The sequence below is a fragment of the Pelophylax lessonae genome (assembly GCF_965119305.1).
Source record: "Pelophylax lessonae genome assembly, chromosome: 3".
Classification (NCBI taxonomy): Eukaryota; Metazoa; Chordata; class Amphibia; order Anura; family Ranidae; genus Pelophylax; species Pelophylax lessonae.
The window spans coordinates 552190074-552203763 of record NC_138770.1 but is presented as its reverse complement, the minus strand read 5'-3'; the positions used below and the strand labels follow the sequence as shown (position 1 = coordinate 552203763).

The 13690-nt window shown below is 40.2% G+C and overlaps 1 protein-coding gene across 1 annotated transcript in view; it reads right to left on the bottom strand.

Annotated features, from left to right (window-relative positions):
* Positions 1 to 361: 361 nt before the first annotated feature.
* The window catches only part of SMYD3 (SET and MYND domain containing 3), a 915592-nt gene continuing 902263 nt past the window's right edge, over positions 362 to 13690 (bottom strand). Inside the window, exon 13 of the mRNA XM_082249576.1 lies at positions 362 to 611. Coding sequence (XP_082105702.1) covers positions 510 to 611 — 102 coding nt within the window. The 3' untranslated portion in view covers positions 362 to 509. The remainder of the gene's footprint in view (positions 612 to 13690) is intronic.

The window sequence follows — 13690 nt, the reverse complement described above, 5'->3', positions numbered from 1 at the left end:
GAGTCCATGTCTCAATCAGTCAGGGCTGTTTTGGAGGCAAAAGGGGGCCTACTCTATATTAGGCAGGTATGATGGGTGGTCATAATGCTATGGCTGATTCACGTATATTGCCATTAAAATGTAAGAACATTTGATTAAAGAGATTGTGAAAGCTTTTCAAATTTCTAAGCTTGAATGGAAAGATTTCCTTTATTTACTGTTTTGACCAACCTTTACAATATGTGCAAATACTATTCTTTATGGTTTTAGTTACATTTAATAGAGAAAATGTTACAATGATGTTATATCCATTTGCACATAGCTACAATTGTTCTGGCATCTAACAATAAAAGAGACTCAACATGATTTGAAAACAGTTTTACAAATGCTGTAATTTTATTACATATTTTCCTTTCATAAAAATGTTGTGTTTTGGGTTCCAGTTGTATACGTAAAAAAACAGTGGAAGATCAATGCAACCATTGTGACTGTTGAAGACAATAGTAGATGCTGATTGTAGTTAAGTCGACTTATGTTTGCCTCAAACCAATCTCACAATCCTGGAGCAGTTGTGTTAAATCCCGAGTCAGAGAATGGTCTTTCCCATGTGTAACCTTCATAATTTCAAAGGCCTGCAAAATGCAAAAGCTGTTAATGACATGCAACAAGAGAGAGTCATTTCTTTGCATCTCCAGTGCCTCTTGCACATGGGCAGGTGAGTGCTTTTAACGTATTTGCCAGTATATTTCCTCTGCCCAGGTGAAGTATACAGCCTTCCATGGATGTCAATGGATGAGCACTGCTGTACTTGTGCATATGGCAGTGCTTTCTATTTTTTGCATTTGCCCTTTGGCTGTACTTGTGTTTATGATATCACCACCACTCATGTGCAAGACCCCTTTAAAAAATAAACTAATTTTTAAAAATATGCTTTATTTCTGTTGTAAATAAGTTTACCATTCTTTTGCATTTTTGCATTCAAAGCAATTGAGTATTGTCCATGATACTTTTTTTTATTTGCACTAACATTCAAAGATTTGAGACAAGCTTTCGTGGTATACCCCTTTCTTCAAGGTCCAAACAGTTCTAATACACAAAGTCTTAGCAGAATATTAATAAGACAATCTTTGATTAAAAAAAAAAAAAAAAAAAAAAAAACATAAAGAAACACACACACTATTGAAGACATGACATGTTTTGGTTCTTAAAGGGAACTTCAAAACTACTCAAGAAATGAACATTTTTTAACTAGGAATAATAGTTCTATTTGACACAAAAGATAATGGTCTAAATGTGGACCTCAGTTTTGTAAATCACTTACCAACCCTTCTCTGCTCTGACATTTACCCCCTCCCAAACCTCACTAACTATACTAAGTTTATTTATGATTGATGTGTATGTTTGTGTATTCGTACTCCTTGGACCTTGAAAAAGGGGCTACACCCCAAAAGCTTGTCCTGAAAATTTAGATTCAAATTAAAAAAAGTATTATAGACGGTACTCAAGTATTTTTACGAGTGCACTTATACGACTACAATAACCTAAAGTATTTTTGCAATTAAAGGTTGATGAATAATAAGCTGTTTTAGTTCCCAGATTAAAGAAAAAATATTTAGTTACTGTAATGTTAATTAAAACATGTCTCTTTTCTACTTTGCTTGTTATAACTAAATTACACCCAGTTTTGTTGCAGTGCTCTGCACATGCTACGATAACCTGTATTTTCCATGATCTATAAACTGACAACTCCAGGGTCAATGGCTTTGTTTTTTGAGGCCTTCCTTTGCCTGGATGCTATATTTGGACACACAGGCATGATCGTACCATCCTCAGGCATCTTTGCTGTGCAGCACCCCTCCTTCCCCAATGAATTTCAGCTTAGGGTGCGGGCACTTCACCTTGGGTACTAGAGGACCTAGAGGATTTGGGGCCTTTATACTTTTTGCAGGAGAATAATGGTTGTAATCTGTCAAATGGAGATTGTCTGCCAGGTTTCGTTATAAGTGGTTATGCTGTCTACGAGAGGTAATGAATCACTTGATTTGATCTAGTATATACATATATTTTAGTGGGGTAAATAGAGGAATTCATTGTGGTTATAATCTCCGTGTCTGTGTCACACTATCACATAGGACTCTTAATGATGTTTGTTAAGTGACTTATTGTGAAACTTTTTATAGTTTCACAATCCATACATTCACCCAATTTTATTCATTTTTTTTTTTTCCAAACAATAGCACCCAATTTTATTGTGCTTAAAAGAATATATGCATAATCTCAGGAAGAATTATTGGTCAGTTTAATTATTATTTTTTTTATATTGGAGGCACTGTTTTACATCGACTTGATTCAACAATAAATATTGCTGACTCAATTAATTTCTCAAACATCCTGACAAGATTATTTGTAACTTTGTAAGCCAGTGCAGTAAATGCTTGCTCCATGTAAAAGGAAAAGTATGGGCAAAGCTATTTTGGCTATACTTCTGCTGTGAGTCACAGGAGTTCACTTAGTTCTGCACTACTGTGACCCAGATACAGCTGACAGCGGACTAAAGCCCACTCAATGATAGGGTTTGCCAAGATGCCTGACTGGCAGCTGGCTCAGCCTCTTGTGTCCCCGCTGACAGCCTGAGACAGCAGATCCCACCTACTGCACATCCAGGCACTCCAGTGAATAGTAAATATTGTTTTCAGTGATACTTATGACATGACATCATCAAAAATAAAACCCAGAAAAGAAACAAAGGGAATTAAAATTGTAGTGTCTCTCACCATTGGTGCTTAGAGGAAAAATGCTTTCTTACATTGGTGGCCATTGTAGTGTCCCCTTAAATTGGTGGTAATTGTAGAAAGGCCCCTTACATTGGAGGGAAGTGAAAAGGTGTCAGCGGAAAAAGTACCCCTATATGGAGAGTCATTCTGGGACCAGCGCGGCGATCGCGGGCACACTGTCCCTGGGACACGGCACGATCCCAATCTCAGTAAAGAGCTGATAAAGCAGATCTTTACCCATGTGATCAGCTATGTCCAATCACAGCTGATCACATGTAATCATGGAAGTGTCGGTAATCGTCTCTCCTTGCCTCGCACTGACAAAGTGTGAGGAGAGGAGAGTCGATCAGCGGCATCTCCTCGTAGGAAAGAAAGGTACAGGTAATTAGGGCACTGCCCTAAAAGTGCCCAGCAGTGATGCTAGTCAGTGACCATCTTTGATGACAATCTGTGCCATCAGTGATGCCAATCTGTGCCATCAGTGAAGCCAATTTGTGTCCATCAGTTAAGCCAATCTGTGCCCTTCAGTGATGCCAGTCAGTGCTGCCTTTCAGTCCCCATAAGTTCCTGGTCATCAGTGCTGCCCATCAGTGCCACCCATCAGGGCCGCCTATCTGTTCCACCTATCATTGCCCATAAGTGCCGCCTATCAGTGCTCATCAGTGCCGCATATTAGTGCCACCTATCAGTGCAGCATATTAGTGCCTCCTCTTCAGTGCCATCTCATCGTGCCCATAAGTGCTGCCTTATCAATGCCCATCATTGCCTCATCAGTGAAGAAGAAAAATTACTTATTTACAAAAATTTCTTACAAAAACTAAAACTTTTCCTTTCAAATCTTTCAGTATTTTTTTAGTTTTTTTAGCAAAAAATAAAAAACCCAGTGGTGATTAAATACAATCAAAAGAAAGCTCTGTTTGTGTGAAAATTCATTTGGGTACAGCACTGCATGATCGCGCAATTGTCATTCAAAGTGTGGCAGTGCTGAAGCTGAAAATTGGCCTGGGTGGGAAGAGGGAAAAAGTGACTAGTATTGAAGCGGTATTGAAGTATAAGTGCCCTGTATTGAATATGTAATTTTTGTGTTTAATATCTAAATTATTTGTAAAGTCTGTGCATGTTTGTAATCCAAATGAATGACACACTATAAGAAAATCGGGTGAACGATCGTCTGATTTTCCTCGTTGTTTCACAGCAAATCAGAACCGATGAACGAAATTTCGTACGAAAAATTCTCGTACAACAAAGGCTTTTTTTTATGCTTATTGTTTCTGATCATGCAGTCTTTCTTTTCTGATTTTTCTTGTACTCGTAAGAAAGTGGTACACATTAAATGAAAATCGTTTGTTTTTTTCCGTATGAGAAAAATTTTGGAGTTTGTCCCTTCGAGAATTTTCGTACAAAAATTCTGAATCGTCTTTAGAAAGTACTGTACACACTATACTATACGAAAATCGTATGAAAATTCTTTGGACGAAAATGTTCGCCCGATTTTCTTACTGTGTGTACGAGCCTTTACCTAGAGTCTTAGAGGAACAGAGTAATAAAAGGAACTTGAAGGTTATATACAGTTTAATTCCATTTCAATTTTCATTTGCCAATCTACCAATGCAGTTTATTCTGAGATGCTGAGATATACTGACTACACATTCTTAAATTATTTGGACTTGCACACTATTGTCACTCTCTATATACAAGTACATTAAATAACTGCTCCTAAGCCTATGAAGTCTAGAGAGGGCAACTACTGTACTTCTAAGCCAGAAGCCTATAGGAGGGCACAGCATAACTGCCATGCTTTCTCATTTACCCACTGGGTCTGCCATTGCTACCGGTTACCTCCATAGCCCATGTGAGCTGTGACCCCAGGTGTGAGAACTGAGTCAATGACAATTCCGGCATCTTTGGATTGTTGTTTTATTGTATTTAAGGGATGGGAGAAGAGAATGAGTGGGATACTCCTTTGGCTCAACTAGGTACAAGTTTGGGACTCTTCTTCACAAAAATGCTTGTTAGCGCTGCCTTGACGCCAGCCGACGCTAGCCAATGCTTCCTGACGCTTGAATAAGCTTTAATGCTGAACACTGTGCTGGAACCTCAACTTTAGTCCAGAAGATCCAGGACTGAAGAATACATAACTTCTGACACTGCTTTGCTCAAAAGTCACTAAACAGCTCCCCCCCAGCCTTGCGCTAGCTGGAGGTAGCTCTTTGTAAATTCCTGTGCTGCTGCAACTCCCAACTGATGCACTCCCACTGTGCACTGACTCTTCAGGGCCCAAACTGCAGGTGCCCCCTTTACACTTCAGGGTCCTCTGACTAGGTACCCCCTCTAAATTCAGGGTCCTCTGACCAGGCACCCTCTTTACAGCTAGCTGACACTTGGATCCCAGAACCTTCTCCGGAGTGGTCCCCTCTAACACTAGGTAGACCCCCAGAGACAATCCACAGTACTCACTACCTTTGTAGGCTTTCCTGGGACTGGACCCCTCTCTCTCTCTGCTGGTTCCCAGCACATCGGATCCCCTTCAGCTCAACTCAGCACCCTCTGGATTCTCAGGCAGCACCCAGAGACATCCACTTCCTCTGACAGGAGGAGAGACAGCCGCACTCTCCCTCCTGGGACTCTGTTTCCCACCAAAGACAATGAGTTGTGCGATCCCCTCAAACTTATACCTACTCCCAGAATCCTCTGCGGCAGAATCTGCCTTCTAGGGTAGTTACAAGCCTGAATGTGTCTCTGATTGGGTTTCCTCCACTGCCCAAAGAAAAGCCTTTCACAGGGCCAGTGGGGAGACTCCCCTCTCAGCAGACACAAGTGGGAGCCATGACAACCTACCTGACCAAAAGAAATCATGGCTCTGCTGTTAGGCAGACAAAGCCCACTATACATTTACCTAGCACCTACCTGCAGGGTGCGACACACATTACATTCTTTACAGTAGAAATAACTATTTTTTTCTTCACATCCTTTTTTTCTTTCTCTTGTATGCTGTTCGAACTCATGTACAGTTTGCATAATTGTGCAGAAAAAATAAACAAACTAGATCCAATTATATTTAGCTTTAGCAACCTAGGAGCTTTTTTGGAGCCAGAAAGCAATTTAGAGTTTGGCTTTTAGTTACAGCATGACTCCATTTGTTAGTCCCTTCATGGACTAGTGTGTTTCAGGTTGTTTTGCAGAAGAAGACCTATAATTGTATAGAATTTTTAAAATATTCGTTGTGGCAATAGTTTAGGCACCTCTGCGTTATTTTATACAAGACAATAAATAAAGCATGTACATTATGTATGTGTGTCTATTTTTGGTGTTTCACAGCCTGGAATTGCAATGGATTTAATTTTAAATCATAGTTACATAGTAGTTGAGGTTGATTAAAGACAACAGTCCATCCAGTTCAACCTGTGTAGGTGTGTGTGGACGTATTCATTTCCCATACCCCTGAATGTTTTGATCTTTGAGATAAATGTCCAAGAGTCTTTTAGAAGTAGCCATACTCCCCACAGTTACCACCATTTGTGGTAGAGAGTTCCACAATCTTATTGCCCTTACTGTAAAAAACTCCATCATTTAGCACTTACCAGCATGGTAGCCAAGTTTGAAATTATTTACATATATTTTTTTCTGTTAACTTGTCTAAATTTGTTGATAGCTAAACAAACATCATCATTAAGACCAGTGAGCTACCCTCAGGAGTCTGAGTGGAATACACAGCAAACTTGTGGAAAAATGTTCTCTGGTTTGATGAGGCTAAAATTTAAATTTACACCGCACAACACCCTAAAAAAACATCTTCCCAGTAAAGTGCGCTTTACATCAGTAAGGATGGAAAACTGGTCCAGACTGAGGGCAAGATAGACAGTGCCAAACACTGGCATATTTTAAAGTAAACCCATTTCAGGATGAAAGAGACCTGACACTGGGGTGGGGGTTAACCTTCCATCAAGAGAAGGACCCGAAAACATACCCCCACAGCTGCGCATATTGCCTTAACTTGAAGTGCCCTAGTCAAATCCTACACATCAATCCAACTAAGAATATGTAGAAAGATATTATTCACCAAAAATCTGACAGAGCTAGAGATAATTTGCCCAAAAATATTCCAATATATAAAGCTGGCAGGTTACTTCAAATGAATTAATGCTGTAATTGCAGGATGTCTGCAATTTATTTTAATTCCTAGTTGTAATATTATAAAATATGAAAAAGTACAAGAGATGAATATTTGATATATACAGTACTGTGCAAAAGTCCTCAGGTGTGACAAAAATGCTGTAAATTAAAAAAGCTTTCCAAAATAGAGTGTTAATAGCTTATTCTTATCACTTAACCAGTTCCCGACCACCCGCCGCCTTTTTACTGCGGCAGGGTGGCTCGGGCAGGCAAAATTACGTAGACCTACGTAGCTCGCCTGAGGGAAGCCGGCGCGTGTGTCAGGCAGCTCTGATTGCCGCCTGACACCTGCGATCGTTACCCACTGAGAGAGAAGGATGGTTGGCTGTTGTAAACACAGCCGACCATCCATCTCCCTGGGATGGTCGCAGAGCTCATGTGATCCTGCTATATAGGATCACATGTCTCTGTAGTCATCTCAATAGCCACGCCCCCCCCACAGTTAGAATCACTCCCCTAGGGTCACATTAAACCCCTTGATCACCTATACTGTTAACCCCTTCTGTGCCAGTGTCATTATTACAGTAATAGTGGATATTTTTAGCACTGATTACTGTAGTAATGCCACTGGTAGCCCCAAAAGTGTCACAAATGTCAGTTAGGGGTCCGATCTGTCCGCCGCAATGTCGCAGTCCCACAAAAAACAATAAAAAAATGACATAAATCTATCCCGTAGTTAATAGACGCGATAACTTTTGCGCAAACCAATCAAAATATGCTTATTGCAATTTTTTCTACCAAAAATATGTAGCAGAAAACAAATTGGCCTAAAATGTTAAAAAAATTTTGATTTTTACATTTTGGGGGGGAGGGGGGGGGGAATGTTATATAGCAGAAAGTGAAAAATATTGTTTTTTTTTTTTTTTCAAAATTGTCACTGTTTTTGTTTATAATTTAAAAAAATAAAAATCGCACAGGTGATCAAATACCACCAAAAGAAAGCTCTATTTGTGGGGAAAAAAAAAGATGCAATTTTGTTTTGGTACAGCGTCGCACGACCACGCAATTGTCCGTTACATAACGCAGTGCCGAGTCGCAAAATAGGGCCTGGTCATTAAGGGTGCAAATCCTTCCGGTCCAGAACTGGTTAACAAAATGAAAAGCAAATGAACAGAACATAAATCAAATCAATGTTTGGTGTGACCGTGTGCATAGTTGAGCCTTGTTTCTATGTCCTAAGTTTGAAAACATAGGAACTGGGCTGCAGGAAAATGGCAGCAGGTGCTCTGGACGGATGAGTCAACATTTGAATTATTTGACTGTAGCAAAAGGCAGTTTGTTTGTGAAGGGTTAAAAAATCAGTGTCTGCTGGCAACAATGAAGCAAGGTGGAGGTTCCTTGCAAGTTTGGGACTGCATTTCAGCAAATGGAGTTGGAGATTTGGTCAGGATCAATGGTGTCCTCAATACTGAGAAATACAGCCAGATACTTATCCATCATACCATACCATCAGGGTGGCATGTGATTGGCCCTAAATATATTCTGCAGCAGAAACATGCAGCCAATGTCAATAAGAACTATCTTCAGTGTAAAAAAGAACAAGGAGTCCTGGAAGTGATGGTTTGGATCCCACAGAGCCCTGATCTCAATGTATATGTTTTGAGTATGTACTCAAGCTAACCACCATACTTCAAGTGACTGAAATGACTATACACAGGTGATTGTCCCATGCCTACCAAAACTGTGATTGCCTTAAGAAACACAAATTATAAAAAGTAAATCAATCTGTAGCCTGAAACAAAGATATCAATGGAGAGGGGCTGCCATATCAGTTTGAAATGCTGCAGAGTGTATTAATGTGCTCCACATGGAAAGCTGTCTCCTAGGGCATTGCTAGAGTCCCCAAAGATCCAGGACACTTAGACCTCTACCCCTTATTCCTGTTGCACTCCCTTAGAAATAACCAATCAGTGCACCAGCCTTTATTGAGAGAAGTCTCAAGCCAAAAAGAACTTGCATTTCCACAGCTCCCACCACAACCTACTGCATTTCTAAGCCCTACAGAATTAGGCTGATACTTGGGAATGTCTGATTTTCTTCATTTTTTTTTGATCAAATCTGGATCTATGCAAAATATTTTTTAATAAAAATGAATTGGTCTCCGGTCACAACAGTTTTTTTTTATCAATATGTTGGCTAAAACTAAAAATATCAAGATTGCTAAATGTTAAATGGATTCAAAAGAATATGCAGTACTACCTGAAGTACTTGGGGCCTCCATTAGAAGACCTGGGGTATGTGCCTTAATTGCCCCGGTCTGGCGGCACTCCTGGCTGTCTCTGTCATAACAATTTTTAGTGCAGTCTATTGGTCATATGGTATACAGAATTAAAATGCAAAAAAGCACACTATATTATATTTTTTCCCTGTGTTAACATTATTTTATACGGGCTCCTGAAAGACACAATGATATAGTAAAATTCCTTCAGGTTGCATTTCCATAACGCACTTTAACCACTTCAGCTCCGGAAGGTTTTACCCCCTTAATGACCAGGCCATTTGTTTGCGATTCGGCACTGCGTTACTTTACCGAAAAATTGCGCGGTCGTGCGACGCTGTACCCAAATACAATTGATGTCCTTTTTTTCCCACAAATGGAGCTTTTGTTTAGTGGTATTTTATCACCTGTGCAGTTTTTAGATTTTGCGCTATAAACAAAAAAAGAGTGACAATTTTGAGATAAACGCCATATTTTTAACTTTCTGCTATAAAACATTCCCAATAAAAAAATTTAAAAAAATCATATTTTTTTTTATCAGTTTAGGCCAATTTGTATTCTGCTACATATTTTTAATATCCCAAAAAGCGTATTTTAATCAGTTTGCACAAAAGTTATAGCGTTTACAAATCACAGGATATATCTTTGGATGTTTTATTTTATTTCTTGTTTTTATTAGTAATGACGGCGATCAGTGATTTTTAGCGGGACTGGGACATTGCGGCGGACAGATCGGACCCCTAAATTACATTTTTGACACTTTATGGGGACCAGTGACATTAATACAGTAATCAGTGCTAAATAATATGCGCTGTTACTGTATAAATGACATTGGCAGGGAAGGTGTTAACACTGGGGGTAAACAAAGGGGTTAATGTATGACTGTTGGTGGTTACTCACTGTGGGGGGGGGGAGGGCTCTGCGACAGGCACAGAGAGATCGGGGTTTCAGCTTAGCTGAAACTCCTGGTCTCTCCCTGCCTGTGTGACAGAAGATTCGCCTGCTTTGTTAACATAAGCAGGCGGGTCTTCTGTCAGTTTCTCTGACGATTGCCCGCAGGCCACCTACCGCTGTGTCTAAACACATCAGGAGGGAGGCTCCAGCGGCGCATATGCGCTGCCGAGACCGCGTGCACAAAATCATGTAGATCTATGTAATTTTGCGCAGCTGAGCTGCCCTGCCACAGTATATCTGTGGTGGGTGGTCGGCAACTGGTTAATCAAAGACATATATTAACAAGCCTTATTGGTCTGTATGCCAGTTATGGGTTTGTGAGGCTGGGCTCACACTTATTCAAATTGGATGCAGGTTTTCCTTAGATGTACTTAAAGAACAAAAACAGCACTTTAGGCATATTTGATTTCTAAGAAGTCTCTGCCATCTTTTTCATATAAATGGCAAAAATGCAGATTTTAGTTTAGTAATAACAAGTCACAGTGAGCCTACCTGAAACTGGCAGACCCCCTGTGTGGTATAGAAACCTTAAATATTCGTAATCTACTGTTTTCGTATTATAACAGTGCCCTAATGCCATCCGCATATCTTTCATTCTCCAAGATTACAAAGAATGAAAAGACTGGAAAGAAATGATCCTCTGTGAATACAACTGAAATGAATTCTATCCCTTCTTCAATGGCAATTTTGTTGACTAAAATCACAAAGGCACAAAGAAGTATGCATATTGACTACCACAATGCTGGATTGTGATAACATAAAATCATTTGCTATGAGTGCTGTACACATATGGTATAGAAGAGAACAAGGCTCTTTTGGTACTTTGTATTTCATCCCAGCCTGATTAAAATGAATGAGATCTGATGTGACTCACACAGCAAATGACTTTGCGCAGTTTCCTGCATAATGAGAACATGTAGTGGAGTGGGCACTGAGTCCCTGACAGGAAAACGAAATTGTGAACTAAATGAGATACTGGTGCTTTCCTACTCTATTAATGAGTGCTCCTTTCAGCGGTTTCCTAAGTTTGAGAGACACTATAACATTAAACCAGAAGGTTTGAATAAAAGTGGCTTTATGTTGACTGCGAACAGATTTTGGCACAACTGCCATAATGGATTTAAAGTATTTTAAAATTGATCACTTTGTAAAAATATACAATACCATGTACTGTATCTATGGGTCTCTTTTAACCACTTGCCGACTGCCGCACAACTATTTACGTCGGCAGTCAGCCCCTCACAGGCAGAGCGACATAGGGATACGTCGCTAGCCTGTAAGGGTGTGGGGAGCGAGTGCGCGCCGCCGGAGGCGCGCTCCCGCTCGGTCACGGACACCCCCGAGCGTGTGCCCGATGTCCGCTGGGCACTCGCAATCGTGACAGTAGGAGAAAGGCAGGCAGCTAATGTAAACAAAGCCACCTGTCAGTTCTCCCTGTGTAAGAATGATGATCAAACGGTTCTACTATGGATCATTGTTCTTACACACACAGCCAATCACAGTTAGAAGTACGCCCCTAGGACACACTTAACCCCTCCCTCTCCAATACAGTTAACTCCTTCACTGCCAGAGTCATTTTTACAGTAACAGTGCATATATATAGCACTGATTACTGTAGTAATGTCACTGGTAACCCCAAAAGTGTCAAAAATGTCAGTCAAGGGTCCGATCTGTCCGCCCCAATGTCGCAGTACCGCAAAAAAAATCGCAGATCGCCGCCATTACTCGTTAAAAAAAAAACAACAAAAATTACAAAAATCTTTCCCTTTGTTAGTAAACGCAATAACTTTTGCGCAAACCAATCAAAATACGCTTTTTGCGATTTTTTTTACCAAACATATGGTAAAAAAAAAAAATTGGCCTAAAATGTTAAAAAATTTTGATTTTTACATTTTTTTTGGGGGAATTTCATATAAAAAAATGTGAAAATATTGTTATTTTTGCAAAATTGACTCTCTTTTTTTGTTTATAGCGCATGATCAAAAAATCGCACAGGTGATCAAATATCACCAAAAGAAAGCTCTGTTTGTGGGAAAAAAAGGACGCCAAATTCATTTAGGTACAGCGTCGCACGACCGCGCAATTGTCCGTTAAAGTCACGCAGTGCCGAATCGCATAATAGGCCCTGGTCAGGAAGGGGGTAAAATCTTCCGGGGCTTAAGTGGTAAACTGTGTCTGTATCAAATCCTGTAGCGCGCAAGAAGGAAAGGGCCAGACTTCTATTGTAAAGTTTAGAAGCTTTTTTTATTTGTTTTTTTAAAATCACATTTATTTCTGGGGCTTAATCGCTCTCATAACTAGTACAATCTCAAATGTATTTGTCAGTAAAGATCCCCTTTCAGCATATGTAAATTTGACCCAGAGGGGATTAGAACTACCAGCCTATACATAAATATTAGTGCAGGTAATACTATACTGCACGTGGCCAGTGTCAATCTGGTACTACTAGTATGCAGTATTGCCTTTAGTCAATCTCCAATTATACCTCCATGGTACTAATAAACAATATTTTAGGATGAAAGCACAATCATTTTGGTAGACTTCTCAACCATGGATATATTAACCACTTGTCGACCACCCCACTCAGATTTACTGAGGCAGGGCGGCTCGGCTGCGCATAATCACGTAGATCTATGTGATTATGTGCATGCAGTTTTGCCGCCAGAGCCGCTCTTCCGCTGTGATTAGACACAGCGGGAGGCAGACAGCGGAAGGAGTGAGATCAATTGCCGCCGGCCTCTCACGATCTTCAGAGAAACTGACAGGAGAGCCGTCTGGAATGTAAACAATGCAAGGCGGCTCTCCTGTCAGAGAGGCAGGGAAAGATCGTGTGATTCAGCTAAGCTAAATCACAGATCTCTCTCTGCCTCTGTTCAATCCATCCCCCCCCCCACACAGTTAGCAAGGACATCTAGGGAACACATTTAACCCCTTGATCACCCCCACAGTGTTAACCCCTTCCCTGCCAGTGTCATGTATACAGGAACAGTGCATATTATTTAGCACTGATCACTGTATTAATGTCACTGGTCCCCAAAAAGTTTCACTTAGGCTAAGTTCACATGTAGGCGTTTTGGGGCATTTTTGGGGCGTTTTTCTGATCTAGGATCAGCTCAAAAAACGCCCAACAAGACAAATCCTATTCATTTCAAAGGCCCCTGTTCACATGTGAGCGTTTTGACGTTTTAAGCAAAACGCCCAACTCTCAAAAAAGTACATGAGCTTCTTTTTGGGCAGATTACAGGCGTTTTTATTTTTTCCATTGGTCACTTGTCAATCTAAAAACGTCTGTAAAAACGCCTGTAAAACGCCTGTAAAACGCCTGTAAAAACACCCATAAAATCACCCATAAAAACACCTGAAAAAATGCCTAAAAAACACCTGTAAATAGCAACGGCAAGAAGTGAACATAGCTTTAGTGTCAGATTTGTCCGCTGCAATGTCGCAGTCCCGATAAAAATCGCTGATCGCCGCCATTATTAATAAAAAATAAATAAATAAAAAGTCCATAAATCTATCCTGTAGTTTGTAAACGCTATAACTTTTGCACAAACCAATTATTATACGGTTTTTGGAATTTGTTTTACCAAAA